Source organism: Pelophylax lessonae (genome assembly GCF_965119305.1).
Source record: "Pelophylax lessonae genome assembly, chromosome: 1".
Classification (NCBI taxonomy): domain Eukaryota; kingdom Metazoa; phylum Chordata; class Amphibia; order Anura; family Ranidae; genus Pelophylax; species Pelophylax lessonae.
The window spans coordinates 315,505,487-315,521,468 of record NC_138768.1 but is presented as its reverse complement, the minus strand read 5'-3'; the positions used below and the strand labels follow the sequence as shown (position 1 = coordinate 315,521,468).

The following is a 15,982-nucleotide window of genomic DNA, read 5'->3' as shown; positions in this document are numbered from 1 at the left end:
TGCACATGCTGGAAAGACTGTGCGAGCAGCAGCAGGCCATAGTGGAGTTTCAGCTGCAGCACGCACGCGTGAGTCGCTCTGCGGAACAGCACCACTTCACCACCAATAACTGGGCCTCCATGCGAGACCTGTGTGCCTTGTTGCGCTGTTTTGAGTACTCCACCAACATGGCCAGTGGCAATGACGCCGTTCTCAGCTTAACTATCCCACTTCTATGCCTCCTTGAAAAAACAATTCGGGCGATGATGGAAGAGGATGTGGCACAGGATGAGGAGGAGGAGGAGGATGAAGAGGTAACATTTCCAAGGCTTTCAGGGCAGTCATTCGCAAGGGGCTCCGAGGGTGGGTTCCTGCACACGCAAACGCCAGGGACGCAATTGTCCAGCAGGGGCACAGTTCTGGAGGATGAGGAGGATGAGGAGGAGGAGGAGCTGGAGGAGGAGATGGAACCATGTTCACAGCAGGGTGGCACCCAGGCCAGCTCATGGCCATCACTGGTGCGTGGCTGGGGGGATACAGAGGACACGGACCATACACCTCCCACAGAGGACAGCCTTTCGTTGCCTCTGGGCAGCCTGGCACACATGAGCGATTACATGCTGCAGTGTCTCCACAACGACCGCCGAGTTGCCCACATTCTAACTTGTGCTGATTACTGGGTGGCCACGCTGCTGGATCCCCGTTACAAGGACAACGTACCGTCCTTAATTCACTCACTGGAGCGCGATCGCAAGATGCGCGAGTACAAGCGCACGCTGGTAGACGCCATGCTGCTGGCATTCCCATCTGACAGCGGGGCCACAGTGGAAGCACAAGGCAGAGGAGGAGGAGGAGGAGGTCGCCAACGCAACCAGGGCACCGCCAGCACCTCAGAAGGCAGGGTTAGCATGGCCGAAATGTGGAAAAGCTTTGTCAGCACGCCACAACAAACAGCAGCACCAGCAGCTCAGATGGAACGTCTTAGCAGGAGGCAGCATTTTACCAACATGGTGGAGCAGTATGTGTGCACACGCCTACATGTAGTGAATGACGGGTCTGCCCCCTTCAACTTCTGGGTCTCCAAATTGGGCACATGGCCTGAGCTTGCCCTTTACGCCTTGGAGGTGCTGGCGTGCCCTGCAGCCAGTGTATTATCTGAACGGGTATTTAGCACGGCTGGGGGCGTTATAACAGACAAGCGCAGCCGCCTGTCCAGAGACAATGTGGACAAGCTCACGTTCATTAAAATGAACCAGGCATGGATCCCACGGGACTTTTCCGTACCTTATGCAGAATAGCAATGGATACCGACCTTACCCACCCATTGTTCCATTTTTGCTCTTTCTCACTCTTTTGGGGTGTACCCTCATTTAAAATTTGTGAAAAGAAGCAGTGTTGGCTACCTCGTCCTCCTCCTCAGGGCCAGATTAATGTAGGGTCTATTGGAGCTGCAGCTCCAGGCCCCTACCTTTTATATAGGCCCCGGGTTGGCCATATTCACTGTTACCGCTCTTCTGTCACTTGTAAACACAGAAGTCTGGCTTCTATGCTCGCTTCCCCAGGCAGCACCCTCAGAACCTCCCCACACAGCGTGAAGGCCGGACAAGGAGGGACAGTTGGCGATGCATGGATGTGTTTATGGGCTTCAGAGACAGCATCCCATGTTGAATTAGGCATGCATGGCTGCACCCTTCCTCCTCTGGGTGCATGGCAAGGCACGGCCCTAAGGCCCTTCAAAATCCTCAGCACCAAGCCCATGATGCTGTTAATCCGGCCCTGGTCCTCCTCCACCGCCGCTTCCACCTACACCGCCCATAGGTGTGCGCAGCCTATTGCATTAAGGTGTGCACCCCAAAGTTGAAATACACATGCATGTGTTTGCCAGCAGGGAGAGTAATGTATCGGGGCCATGTACCTGTAGGCAAGGAGAAATAGAGCAGAGCAGGTCCCAGGGAGATCTTTCCCATCTCCTCACTGGCAATGCTATGTGCCCTAGGTGATTAGGGTGTGCCCAGGCACACCCAGCACACCCTGTGCGCACGCCTATGTCACCGCCACATCCACCACCACCTCAACCTCCCTCCTACTCCATATGGGCCTCGTCCTTCAGAGATGAAGAAGAACATTGTTTTATTTTTCTGTTTTTTTTTGTTGTTTTAAGTTATTTCCCTATCCACATTTGTTTGCAGAGCACTTGCCATGCTCTTAATTACGTTTTGCTGCCATTTGCAGCACTCTAGCCCTTTCCTTTGGTGTTTTAGAGCCATTTTAGTGCCTTAAAGTTCGGGTCCCCATTGACTTCAATGGGGTTCGGTGTCCGGGAAAAGTTCGGTAAAAGTCCGGGACACGGACCCGGACTTTTTTTTAAAGTTCGGCCGAACCCGTCGAACACGGACATCTAGGTGTCCGCTCAACCCTACTAATGAGGCATTAGTTGTAACAGGATATTGCTGCTTTGCACGGTAAGGGTATGAAGAAGTGATATTGATCTGAGTAAGGTGTCTATATGACCATCACTACTCCACAGCATAGAGTTGGGGTGGATACTGGATAGGCACCAGCCACAGTTTATCCACCTCAGTTCAAGAGGAGTGTATCATGGACCAAGCGGCCAAGGCTTACAGTTGAGCTGCTAGATGGGATCTTACTTTTGTTTGTTGACACATATTTAACTTATTTATTTTAATATATAATTTAATCTTCTTTTATCTGTAGATCTACTGATTGTTCTGTCATGCTGTTTTCATTGCTGGTCATTTAAATGATTATACGATTAATTGTGACAAAAGAATGCTAAAACTGAGTTTCGTATACATTTTAAAACTCCCACTATATTTTTATAAGTTATTAAAAATGCTTTGCCTTGAGACAGCATTCTGATCTCACATCAAAGCATGTTCCAACTATATCAAAAATTGCAAAACTGTCATCAGAAACTAGAAACTAGAAATCCACCAAAATGCAATTTTGAGTCCAGTCTAACTCACTCTATAATATCTTCCTTCCAAATGTTAAAAGAAACCTGTGCTTCCCACTATACACCTGGTGAATGCGGTTAGAGCTCACATTCCTTCACTCTGGGGGCAGTCACAGCCCCTGACTAAGGTCCTGTGGTATGCTAAAGTCACTGATATCTTACACATGGAGAAACTAACTGCCACCCTGAACAATACTGAGGAAGTCTTCAGGGAGTGTTGGAGGCCATGGAGATATTTTACCTGTTCAGATGGTTACATGCAGACTGTGAAAATAATTAAGTATGTGCGCTCCTAGGTCGCAGGGTGTCTAGGCGCACCAAAGAGAAGGTAACTACAGGGTGCCACATCCTAATTTGCATGGCGGTATCCCCATCCGGGGGGGACACACACATACGGTCGCTGTAGTGGCAGCATTCACAGCCTGAATGCACCTTGGTTTAAGGCATATGAGGTTACTTACCTCACTTGTCCGTGTTTTGGGTCTGTGGGCCGGGGCTTTTTTCCCCATTCGGCCGCCACACATTACCTCCTCATGGGACCACAACTTCCATGATAACAAGCCACTACCTTGTTCTGTACCTATGTTATTTGAAGTTCTATGTCCTATAACAGGTTTGGCAATCCTACCAGGCTTTTTGCTCCAACTACAGCGCACCGATCCCCCTCGTTATTATTCTTTCTGGCCTTTATGGCTCGATTCATCATAAAGTTCTTTTACCTGTAATACCTTTCTCAGATGTCTGTCTTTACCATATGCTCCAGAAGAAGCTTATTAGGTTAAGCGAAACATGTAGAGCAGCTGGGATTCTACCTAACATCTGCATCTACTATGTACAGACGACCCTTTGGAGACGGCTATTCCTTTTCCAGGGCCGCCTCATGAACACAGGTCATCTTTGTATCACCTGCGATTACTGTACAAACAATCAATACCTGATAAGGCTATGTGATTTGCACAACTGTTTTGAGGCTCTGCCGCCTTATTGTAATTATTGAAGTATATGACATGTTGTCCTTTTTATATGTCTCTTTTTTGTGGTTTGCTATTTATGTGTTTTTGTAAATTTTCCAATAAAGAATATATTATTTTAATACTGGTGCCTATAAAGTCCAATCTCTTTTTCCCCTATTTTCATCACATGCAGACTGTGGCCCAATCTGCACTGGCTGCTGGTCAAAACTGCTTTTAGTTGTTTCTTGGTCTAGGGTTTTTTGGCAGTGCTTGCTCTCTGGAGGGCGACCCCCCTGATTTCCAGTGCTTCCTCCTTACCCCATCTTTCTCCTACTCTTATCTGCTTTTGTCTTTGCTCCTGACTGCCCAATCCCTCCTCTCCTTTTAATCCGGTTACTCCTTTTTACAGAGGATATCTCTGATGCGTGATTTTGGTTGAGGTAATAAAGTGATATTGTTCTTCTCAGCCTTAAGTTACAACCAGAAGATAGTTTGTACTCTACTATCCTTCCTAAGCCATTTTTGTGCACACTTTATGACAATTCTAAATAAATCATTTTGCCTAGGCTAAATTGATTGTCAATGTATGGCAAGCCTTATCAGTCCCACAATGCAGTTTCACTGGCTATGAGGCCACAGTTAAAGCTTTGGTTTGTCAATTTTTTCCTTCTGTTTTGTTTTTTATTTATTTTTATTTATAATGCTGATTCATTCTACATCCTGATGCTCTTCTTTATTGTCTGCTTACATAAGATGACTGGTTGTAACATTGACAAATTAGTTATGTCTTATATGAGTAATGTTTTTGGCTATGGTCATCCACGTTCTTGTTAAATTTTCTGTACCTTATTGTAGCCATCAATAAAAATGGAATTAAAGAAAAAAAAAAAAAAGATATCTTTGCTGATAGATCTACAGTATGTAGCGTGTCATTGCTGACTTTTCCTACTGAAAATAATAACTATCTGTTTTACTGACTCTCTGTTTAAAATATTTTAAGATGCACTGACCTTAAACACAAATTTATATTTTTAGTTCTGACCACACAGGATGCATGCCTGTGTTGAATCATTGACTGAGAAAGTATTCAAACTAGAGGCAGCCAGGAAGATTACACTTTCAGAAGAAGGTCATCAATAGCTCATTAGATATTGCTCTCCAAAAAGCTATATAAATAAAACCCTAACTTTTTTTCCAATGAAACAATGCAAACTGTAGTATCCATGGGAAGTGTAATGCTTCTTGGCTTCAAAGGGTTACTGCACTTTTAGCTTTTCTTTCTTGGCAGCAGAAAATGTTATCCCTTTGGATTAAAAACTCTATACAATATGGCTCTTTTTCATATAATATTTTTTGCTCCGATAATTTGTGTATTTATTGTGAAATAAAAATATAATAAAAAATAAGTGTCATCATTTTTAAGCATTGCCGTTTCCTCATCTATGTAATGTTTATGTTTAATAAGTGTAAGTTATTTTTGTTCTCTTTATCTAGCTGTTTGGTGTCTTCTTAAAATGACTTTTGTTATTGCTCCATGCACATCTTTGTTTCTAAAGCTATATATGATTGGGTTTAGCATAGGAGTAATAATCCCATACAGAACTGGAACAACCCTGTCATGATCAAGAGAATAAGTAGATGCAGGACGTATATATGTGAAGACAATTGTTCCAAAATAAAGTGTCACAGCTGCCAAATGAGAGGCACAAGTTGAAAATGCTTTAAGTCTTCCCGAGGCTGTCTGAATTTTTAAAATTGTTCTAACAATAAAAACATATGACATAATAGTTAAGAAAAATGACCCCAAGATCACAGACCCTCCAGCAGTGTAAACCACAATTTCATTAATGGATGTATCCGCACAAGACAAGGCTAGGAGTGGTGGGATATCACAGAAGAAGTGGTTTATAGCTCTAGATTTGCAGAATGGTAACCGAAATGTGAAGACAGTATGGGCAAGAGAATTTACTAGACCAATTATCCAACATGTTGTAGCCATGATCATACATCTCTTCCAGCTCATCACCTTAGAGTAAAGCAGGGGCATGCATATAGCCACATAGCGATCGCCTGCCATAGCAGCTAGCAAAACGCATTCAACTCCACCAAATGATATAAAAGAATAAAGCTGGGCCACACAGCCAAAAAAGGAAATATGTTTTATATCTGTTAAAAAATCTGACAACAGCTTTGGGACTGTGGAGGTGGTATAGCATATATCTACAACAGAGAGATTTCGTAGAAAGAAATACATTGGAGTATGAAGATTTGTAGAAAGTGTGATTGTGATGACCATCAGAGAATTTCCTAGAACTGTGAGGACATAGACTATCATGAAGAACACAAACAGGATAACCTGACTCTTAGCATTATCAGTCAATCCTAGCAATGTGAATTCAAGAGACCATGTTGTTTTGTTTGCCATCTATCTGCTCAGCACCTCCTGGTAGGAAAAGGAAAACATTAACTAATTTCATATAAAGTACAGAAATAAATTCTATTACTATTGCAATTTACACCCAAAGAAGGAAACCCCACAAAAAACGTCATTACTAATAGTAATATATTATGGTGAATGGACTTATATGGCAGTGTATTGCTTACAACCAATCTAGGCTATTGTGCTTCACATATATTTGTTTCCACCATTAATAGCAAATTAGTGCCTATTTTGTTGTCAGTCAAAAATTATGTAATAAAACCAGTCATTTCTATTTGGTAAAACATATTAAAATTAATTGTCATGTAGCATAACATATTAGTCAGTGTACTAGACCTTTGGATTCTTACCTGCTAGGCTGTTGCATGTATTTCCATGTCACATTAGAAGTACAGTACTACATTTCTATACAGCTGGAGCTTTTATAAGGCTTTCAGCCCTCACCTAGGGAAATGCTAAACCCAAATGAATAGTAAAGTTTTATGACAATGTCGCTGCTTTATTTATTTACTTAAAGCGATAATTATTTGCAGACAGCTATGAAATAAATATATATATATATATATATATATATATATATATATATATATATATATATATATTTATTTAGTACAAAGTAGTGCATGTGATTACTGATAAAAAAATTGGCTAAAATTAGATTTTCCCAGAGTTGGACAAATTAATAAGGAAGTTTACTGAAAGACAAATATCAAGGCAAATTGCACTTAAGTCAATAAGGACTAAAATTTGATGAACATGTAAGCTATAGCCAAACAATTTGAATTGAAACCAATGGAATGGAAAAAAAAAGTACAGTGGGGTACACAAATCCTTTAAATTACAGGTTTGAGGATGATTAAAAGCCATTCATAGTGTTATGGAATCAGAGTGGTTTTGAGAGACAACCTCACTGACATCCTACTTTGGCTGTGATTTTTTGTTTTTTTTACAATTAGCTTTGCTTACTGACAGCAGCACCCTAAATACTTTTATCTGATTTATTTCAGTAAAAGAAAAAAGTATATACAGTATATATTTTTAGTTTTAGCAGCAACATTTTTGTTTCAATCAGGTTATTCTAGGTATGTTTTTCATTGCAGAAGTAGCAGTAACAATATATGTAATTACAGAGCAGGAAAGCACAGTTTGACACTTGGCACATCAACAAAAAGCAGGATGTGGAGACACAAGGCATGAGCAATTTTTTCTGTATAAATTAGAGCTTCATCCCTGAGTTATGATTGTATGAAAATTGTCCAGCAGCAACACAGTTTGCCATCAGTGACACTGATCCACCCTCCCGCACTGTGCCTAACTCGCTCTCTTCTTCCCTTTGCTAGTCATCCTTCTAAATTATTTTTATTCTAAGGGTGTGGGTTTAGGTGTATTTAGAATTGTTATTTTTTTTTACATTTAGTGTTTGTTATATATGTGTTTCTCTTTTTTATATGCATATGTGTACTGTTATTGTTTGCTTCGTTGTTTGTTTTCTCTGAATACAATTAAAAAAAAAGGCAAATAAGGGGTCATTTTGGTACAAGAACTAACTGGCCCAGGCTGGAGCAATTTAAAGCCCAATGAAAGGTTTAAAAAAAAAAAAAAAACATCAAAAGGCACCTCCTCTATTTACTACAATGCATTTTACCAAAACAGCAACATTTTGCCAAAATCTTCAGAATTTTGACAGCATTTTGAGGAAAGGAAAACTCTAAATTTCGCTCATCCCTACTTAAGAGTGTGTAATGTACAGGCAAGGATACAGTGTGCAGTAATCAGGTGCATGTAATGTATAGTTCAACTTACTGAGTACAGAGGTCAGGAGTACTTATTGTACAACCCAGAGTACAGAATGCAGTGATTAGGAAAACTGAATACACTGTCCAGTGTATACAGTGCAATGGTCAAGAGTTTGGAACATACGTCTACATATAGTTTGTCACTCTTCCGTGCACATCGATCCAGTGCTGGGTTTTGTCTTCTGTCCGAGTTGCTTTGGTTCCTGCCTATCCGCCCTGAACCTAAGTATGATTAAGCTTTTCCACCTGTGTGTTGGTGTTCGAGCAACATGTCTTCACTTGGAAGCCAGACCCCTCTGTTCCTGTGGTGTTTGCTGCCATATTATATATATATACACACACTTTAGCATACAGAGTACAGTGGCCTAATGTATGTATCATTTAGTCTGGCATGTGGAGTACAGTGGGGCCGATCAGTGTACAGAGCGCAGTGGTCAGGAGCATGTAGCTTTCAACCCAGCTTTCAGAGTACAGTGGTCAGAAGTATGTCAAATACAGCCAAGCATTATACCTTTCAGTATAAAGAATTCAGTGGTCAGGAGTACAAATGAATTTCAGGTTTGGGTTGAGCATGGGTTTGTGGCAAACCAAACCCATTCACAGTTTGCATACATAAAAATACAAATGTGGCACATCTGTACCTTTTGGGACCAGTATCTGTCCGCAACAAAATAATTTTGGGTGATTAGAGTGCACCAAGCAGTTTTCTGACATTATAAAAATGATGATGAAGTTTTTATTTTTTTTTTTTTTAATTTTTAAAAGAAAAAAAAGTGCATTAACTAGTGCACATAAAACACCTCACATTACATTACATTAACCAGACACCCCCTGTCCCTATAGATAAATATTAGACCTGTTTTCCCTGCATACACTGCTGTTTTCTCTGTGATCTCATTATTCATACATGTTTTAATAATCTTTATGCTATTATTGATAGGTAAATAAAAATAATCTGTGTGACTTGACAGAACAAGATAGGAAATTAAATATCTATTGATAAATTATTCACAAAACACTAACTATTTAGTAGCTGCCTAAACATATTTATACTGGCTACCCTGTATGGTTTAGTTTTTTCATTCAGCCAGTAGGCAGATTCCTTCATTCACACATTTCAAGGTGGATGGCAATCCTTCTCTCTACACTATTCTATTCTGACAGTGGTCAGTGTCCGCTGCGAGCGGCTTTTATCCGGAAGTCAATTGAACAGAAGTAGAGTTGAGCGAACACCTGGATGTCCGGGTTCGGCGGGTTCAACCGAACTTAAAAAAAATGTACGGGTTCGTGAACCAGACTTAACCCGAACTTTGCCCCGATCCCAAACCCCATTAAAGTCAATGGAGACCCGAACTTTTGAGCACTAAAATGCCTCTAAAACAAACATGAAAAGGGCTAGAGGACTGCAAATGGCAGCAAAATCATCTTAAGAGCATGGCAAGTGCACTGCAAACAAATGTAGATAGGGAAATAACTTAAAATAACATAAAAACAAAGAAATAAAAAATATTAATCTTGAATGATGTAGGAGGAGGACAAGGCCAATATGGAGTAAGAGGTTGAGGTGGCGGTGGATATGGCGGTGTAGGTGGAAGTGGCGGCGGCAGTGGAGTAGGAGGACGAGGTAGCCAACACTGGTTTTGGCTTTTAATAAAAAAAAAATTTAAATTCGGGTACACCCCAAAAGAGTAAGAAAGATCAAATCCAGCAATGGCTGGGTAAGGCCGGTATACATGTCTATTCTGCACAAGGTACGGACAAGTCCTGTCGGATCCATACCTGGTTCTTTTTAATGAACGTGAGCTTGTTGACATTGGCTCTGGACAGGCGGCTGTGCTTGTCTGTGATAACGCCCCCAGCCGTGCTAAATACCCGTTCAGATAATACACTGGCTGCAGGGCAGGCCAGCACCTCCAAGGCCTAAAGGGCAAGCTCAGGCCATGTGCCCAACTTGTAGACCCAGAAGTTGAAGGGGGCAGACCCGTCATTCAGTACGTCTAGGCGTGTGCACACATACTGCTCCAACATGTTAGTGAAATGCTGCCTCCTGCTAAGACGTTTTCCACATTTCGGCCATGCTAACCCTGCCTTCTGAGGTGCTGGTGGTGCCCTGGCAGCGTTGATGACCTCTTCCTCCTCCTCCCCTGCCTTGGCCTTGAGCTTCCACTGTGCCCCCGCTGTCAGGTGGGAATGCCACCAGCAGCGCGTCTACCAGTGTGCGCTTGTGCTCGCGCATCTTCCGATCACGCTCCAGTGAGGGAATTAAGGGCGGTATGTTGTCCTTGTAATGGGGATCCAGCAGGGTGGCCATCCAGTAATCAGCACAAGTTACTATGTGGGAAACTCGCCGGTCATTGCGGAGACACTGCAGCATGTAATCGCTCATGTGTGCCAGGCTGCCCAGAGGCAACGAAAAGCTGTCCTCTGTGGGAGGTGTATGCTCCTCCATCTCCTCCTCCTCATCCTTGTCATCCTCCAGAACTGTGCCCCTGCTGGACAATTGTGTCCCTGGCGTTTGTGGGTGCAGGAACCCACCCTCGGAGCCACTTGTGAATGACTGCCCTGAAAGCCTTGGAAATGTTACCTCTTCATCCTCCTCCTCCTCCTCCTCATCCTGTGCCACATCCTCTTCCATCATCGCCCGAAGTGTTTTTTCAAGAAAGCATAGAAGTGGGATAGTTAAGCTGAGAATGGCGGCAGCGGCACTGGCCATGTTGGTGGAGTACTCGAAACAGTGCAACAAGGCACACAGGTCTCGCATGGTGGCCCAGTTATTGGTGGTGAAGTGGTGCTGTTCCGCAGAGCGACTCACGCGTGCGTGCTGCAGCTGAAACTCCACTATGGCCTGCTGCTGCTCGCACAGTCTGGCCAGTATGTGCAAGGTGGAGTTCCACCTTGTGGGCACGTCACATATGAGGCGGTGAGCGGGAAGGCTGAAGTTACACTGTAGCGCTGACAGGCGAGCAGCAGCAGGTTGAGAACGCCGAAAGTGTGCACAGAAGGCCCGCACTTTCTGCAGCAGCTCTGACATATCGGAGTAATTTCTAAGGAACCTCTGCACCACCAAATTCAGCACATGCGCCATGCAAGGGATGTGTGTCAAACCGGTTAGGCCCAGAGCTGCAACGAGATTTTGCCCGTTATCGCACACCACCAGGCCGGGCTTGAGGCTCACTGGCAGCAACCACTCATCGGTCTGCAGTTCAATGCCCCTCCATAACTCCTACGCGGTGTGTGGTTTTTTACTCAAACAGGCAAGTTTTAAAACTGCCTGCTGTCGTTTACCCCTGGCTGTGCTGAAGTTGGTGGTGAAGGTGTTACGCTGACCGGAAGAGGAGGTGGTAGAGGATGAGGAAGCGGAGTAGGAGGAGTTAGGAACAGGAGGCAAACTGAAGCGCCCTGCAATCCTCGGTGGTGGAAGGAAATGTGCCAAACTGCTATCCGCCTCAGGCCCAGCCGCAACTGCATTTACCCAGTGTGCTGTTAGGGAGATATAGCATCCCTGACCGTGCTTACTGGTCCACGTATCCGTAGTTAGGTGGACCTTGCCACAGATGGCGTTGCGCAGTGCACACCTGATTTTGTCACCCATTTGGTTGTGCAGGAAAGGGATGGCTTGCCTAGAAAAGTAGTGGCGGCTGGGCATGACGTTCTGTGGGACAGCCACCGCCATAAGGCTTTTAAAACTCTGCGTCTCCACCAGCCGGAATGACAGCATTTCAAAGGCCAGGAATTTTGAAATGCTGGCATTCAGGGTCAGGGATCACGGGTGGGTAGGGGGGTACTTCCTCTTCCGCTCTAGTGTTTGGGAGATGGAAAGCTGAACACTTCCACGAGACATTGTGGAGATGGTTGTTGGTGACCCAGATGGTGGTGTTGCTGGCAGATCCTCTGTTTTTCGGGGTGGCAGGTGTCGGTCTCACTACATTGTCTGAAGAACTGCCACACTAGGGAACTCCTGTGAGCTGACTTTGGTGTGCTCGGTCCCTTGCTGTATTGGGCAGTAGCATGCGTAGTGTCTAGGGCACGGCCGCTCCGCTTTTGCACCCTGCTTCCTCTTCTGCTGTGCTGGTGGCTCTGTGCGACCACCGCCTCTTCCTCCAAACTACTCAGGTCACCTGCATGACGTTCATTCCATGTGGGGTCGAGGACCTCATCATCCTCCACATCATCTTCCACCCAGTCTTCACCCCTGCCCTCCTTGTCGATCTCCACAATTCAGAATTCCGCAGCAGTTGGCACCTGTGTTTCGTCATCATCCGAGACGTGCTGCGATGGTCCTCCCATGTACTCATCTGGAGACATAAGTGGTTGAGCATCGGTGCACTCAATCTCTTCCACTTCTGAGGCAGGGCTAGGTGGATGGCCCTGGGAAACTATGCTAACAGAGTCATCAAAAAGAAGAAGAGACTGTTGCATGACTTAGGGGCTCAGACTGCTTGCCTGATTTGCAAGGGGATAAGGTGAAAGATTGATGGATATCGGCTGCAGGTGCCAACTCTGACCTTTCAGCAGAAGACTGGGTGGGAGACAATGTGAGGGAACTGGAGGCACTGTCAGCAACCCAATCTACTATCGCCTGTACTTGTTCTTGCCTCAACATTTGTAGAGGCACATTAGGCCCTGCCAAAAACTGCTGCAGGTTCTGTCGCCTACTTGCAGCTGAGAAAGGTGTTTCACCTGTGCGTGTAGCTGGCACAGATTGACCACGTCCTCTCCTTGCAAAAGGAGCTCCACCAGCAACACCACGACCCAGGCCACTTCCCTTATTTGACCTTCTACTCATATTTATCGAATTTTGGATTTTCCCCGAAAAGGGTTTTTATTGCAAAGCGTAATACAACAGTATGCAATGGGTGTATGCCACTGTAACGTATGCAGACAGGGCCGCAATCAACTTTTTTTGCCCCTAAATGGGTTTTTTTATTGCAAAGCACAATATAACCATATGCAATGGGTGTATCTCACTGTAACATATGCAGACAGGGCCGCAATCAACTTTTTTTGCCCCTATATGGGTTTTTTTTATTGCAAAGCGCAATACAACAGTATGCTATGGGTGTATCTCACTGTAACATATGCAGACAGGGCCGCAATCAACTTTTTTTGCCCATAAATGGGTTTTTTTTTATTGCAAAGCGCAATACAACAGTATGCAATGGGTTTATGTCACTGTAACATATGCAGACATGACCCTACAGTAATCTCCTATCTCTCCCTCCTGGGCATAAAGATCGTGCACTGCACCCCACACAATCAAATCAATGTAGATCGCTGTCTGTCAGTGTCTGATTAAAGAAGATTCTTCCTATGCTTTCCCTCAAAGCAATCTCCAGCCTGACCCTACAGTAATCTCCTATCTCTCCCTCCGGGCAAAAAGATTGTGCACTGCACCCCCACACAATCAAATCGATGTAGATCGCTGTCTGATTAAAGAAGATTGTTCCTATGCTTTCCCTCAAAGCAATCTCCAGCCTGACCCTACAGTAATCTCCTATCTCTCCCTCAGAAAAAGTATCAGGAACCTCTCCCTAGTATAGTTTGAGCAGAGTGACGTGCGGGGCTATGTGACTCCAGCTTATATAGACTCTGGGTCACATGCTGCACTGGCCAATCACAGCCATTCCATTAGTAGGCATGGCTGTGACGGCTTCTAGGGCACACTAGTTAAAAGCTTGCTGATTGTCTGCCTTGCACCTGTTGAAACCGCGCCATTAAAACGCGCCAAAACATCAAATAACGTTACCGAACAATGGACAGTACCGGAAAATGCAGTGAAATGTTCTGGTTCGGGTCCGGGTACCGAATACCCAAAAGTCCGGTACGAACCCGAACCATACAGTCCGGGTTCGCTTAACCCTAAACAGAAGTCAATCAGTAGATCAACTTCTATTCAGTTGAAGTGGTCACACATGGAGCAAACTTTATCCGAACTGAACTGGCCTAATTTCGATCCATCTAAGGACACCTTTAGGCCCTACACAATAAACTGCATAAACAGGTAAACAGGTTTTATCTTTTTCCACAGCAAAAAAGGGGATTCTGCCACAAGCATTGGATTGTTTAAGCAAAGTCAGCTGATGCATTATCATCAACTCCATAATTTTTGACAGGCAAGGGAGCAATGTCTGCTTTGGTAATCAGGAAATATTCAAGAGCTTTAATCTCCTTGGCCACTATTCAATTGCCTCAACAAAGTAAACTGGATGAAAGACCTTTTGTTTTGGCATCCATATCAATATCTGGTTTACCAATGCAGAGCCATAGCTAGATCATTCCATATGTATAAACGTCTGTGGCAGCAGAAGCAGACTGTCCTGCCTTTAACCACTTCTGGACTGGAAGATTTTCCCCCTTACTGACCAGGCCATTTTTTGCAATACAGCACTGCGTTACTTCAACTGGCGATTGCACGGTTGTGCGATGCTGTATCCAAATAAAACGAATGTTCTTTTTTCCCACAAATAGAGCTTTCTTTTGGTAGTATTTTGATCACCTCTGTGGTTTTTATTTTTTGCGCTATCAACAAAAAAAAGGCAGACAATTTTGAAAAAAAAAAAAACTATATTTTTTACTTTCTGCTATAAAACACATCCAATAAAAAATGAAAAAAATCTAATTTCTTCATCAATTTAGGGCAATATGTATTCTGCTACATGTTTTAGTAAAAAAAAATCCCAATAAGCGTATATTGATTGGTTTGCACCAAAGTTATAGCGTCTACAAACTATGGGATAGATTTACTAGCAGAACGACGATCTGCCTTGTTTACATAGGCAGACCACCATTCTGTCTCTCTCCGAACGATCGCTGGGTTCCCAGCGGACATCGGGTCCACTGGACCCATTGATTGGCTCCCTCTGTGCCCAATCACAGCGGAAGCAGGTCTCTGGCGGCTCGTGTGCACCCCAGACCAGGAAGAAGAAATCACATACAGGTATGTGATTTTGCACTTAAAGCGTTTGTTACCCGTTTAAAAAAAAAAAATGATCCTGTTCCCTTAAAGCGTTTGTAGTATAGTGTTTGTGCTGTGTCATTTGGCCCCCTGTATCACCTAAAAAAACCTGACTGATCCTGCCAGTTTCTACCCTCCCCTCTGTAGACTGACCACAGTGTATCATGGTTGTTGAGCCCTGATACCGTGGTCAGTGTACGTGCCTCCGTCATCTGCAGCCCTGCTCTCTGTTTTTTCTGTGTCTCCTGTGTCCTCCTACCCCTCCCCTCCCCTCCCTGCCTGTCAGCTCCGTGTCATGGCCAACCCCCCCCCCCCCCCGCTGCTGCTCAAATGCTTGTTAATATGTTATTCAATCCTGCTTGTCTCCTAAGCCTGTGTGCCTCTGTCTCTGTGTTTTAGTAAAAAAATTCTGTGAATACCTGATTTCAGTATGCTGCTTGGCGATCACGTGACCGGCGTCTCTCTCTCTCTCTCCTCCCGAGTGACGTCAGCAGGGGAATACTCGGCCCCACCCCCTGCAGCTGTCAGATGGGGAGAGGAGAGAGTCGGCTGGTCATGTGATCGTCGAGCAGCACATTGATGTCAGGCATTCACTGTTTTTTTTTTTTTCATATAACACTGAGACAGAGGCACACAGGCTTAGGATAAAAACAGGATTATACAAAGTCCTGCAAGTGGCTTAGCAACCACTTAAGAGCCACCCTGCGCAGTATATGTATGTGGGGCGGTCCTTAAGTGGTTAAAGTGTTAGTGTCGGAAAAAATAAAAATGTGAACTATCACCCTACATCTTCCACATTCCCCCCATTCCCCCTGTACTTACCTCCAGTGGGTGATGCGCTGTCAGTGTCCACACATAGTGGTCTGGGGTAGTCCATCGAGT

General features: G+C 44.2%; 1 protein-coding gene across 1 annotated transcript; it reads right to left on the bottom strand.

Annotated features, from left to right (window-relative positions):
• Positions 1-5,395: 5,395 nt before the first annotated feature.
• Positions 5,396-6,334, bottom strand: LOC309544356 (olfactory receptor 5V1-like; the record flags this gene model as incomplete). Its single annotated transcript, XM_082243255.1, has 1 exon — positions 5,396-6,334. The coding sequence occupies one exon, from the start codon at positions 6,332-6,334 to the stop codon at positions 5,396-5,398; it is 939 nt and encodes a 312-aa protein (XP_082099381.1).
• Between the last annotated feature and the right edge of the window lie 9,648 nt (positions 6,335-15,982).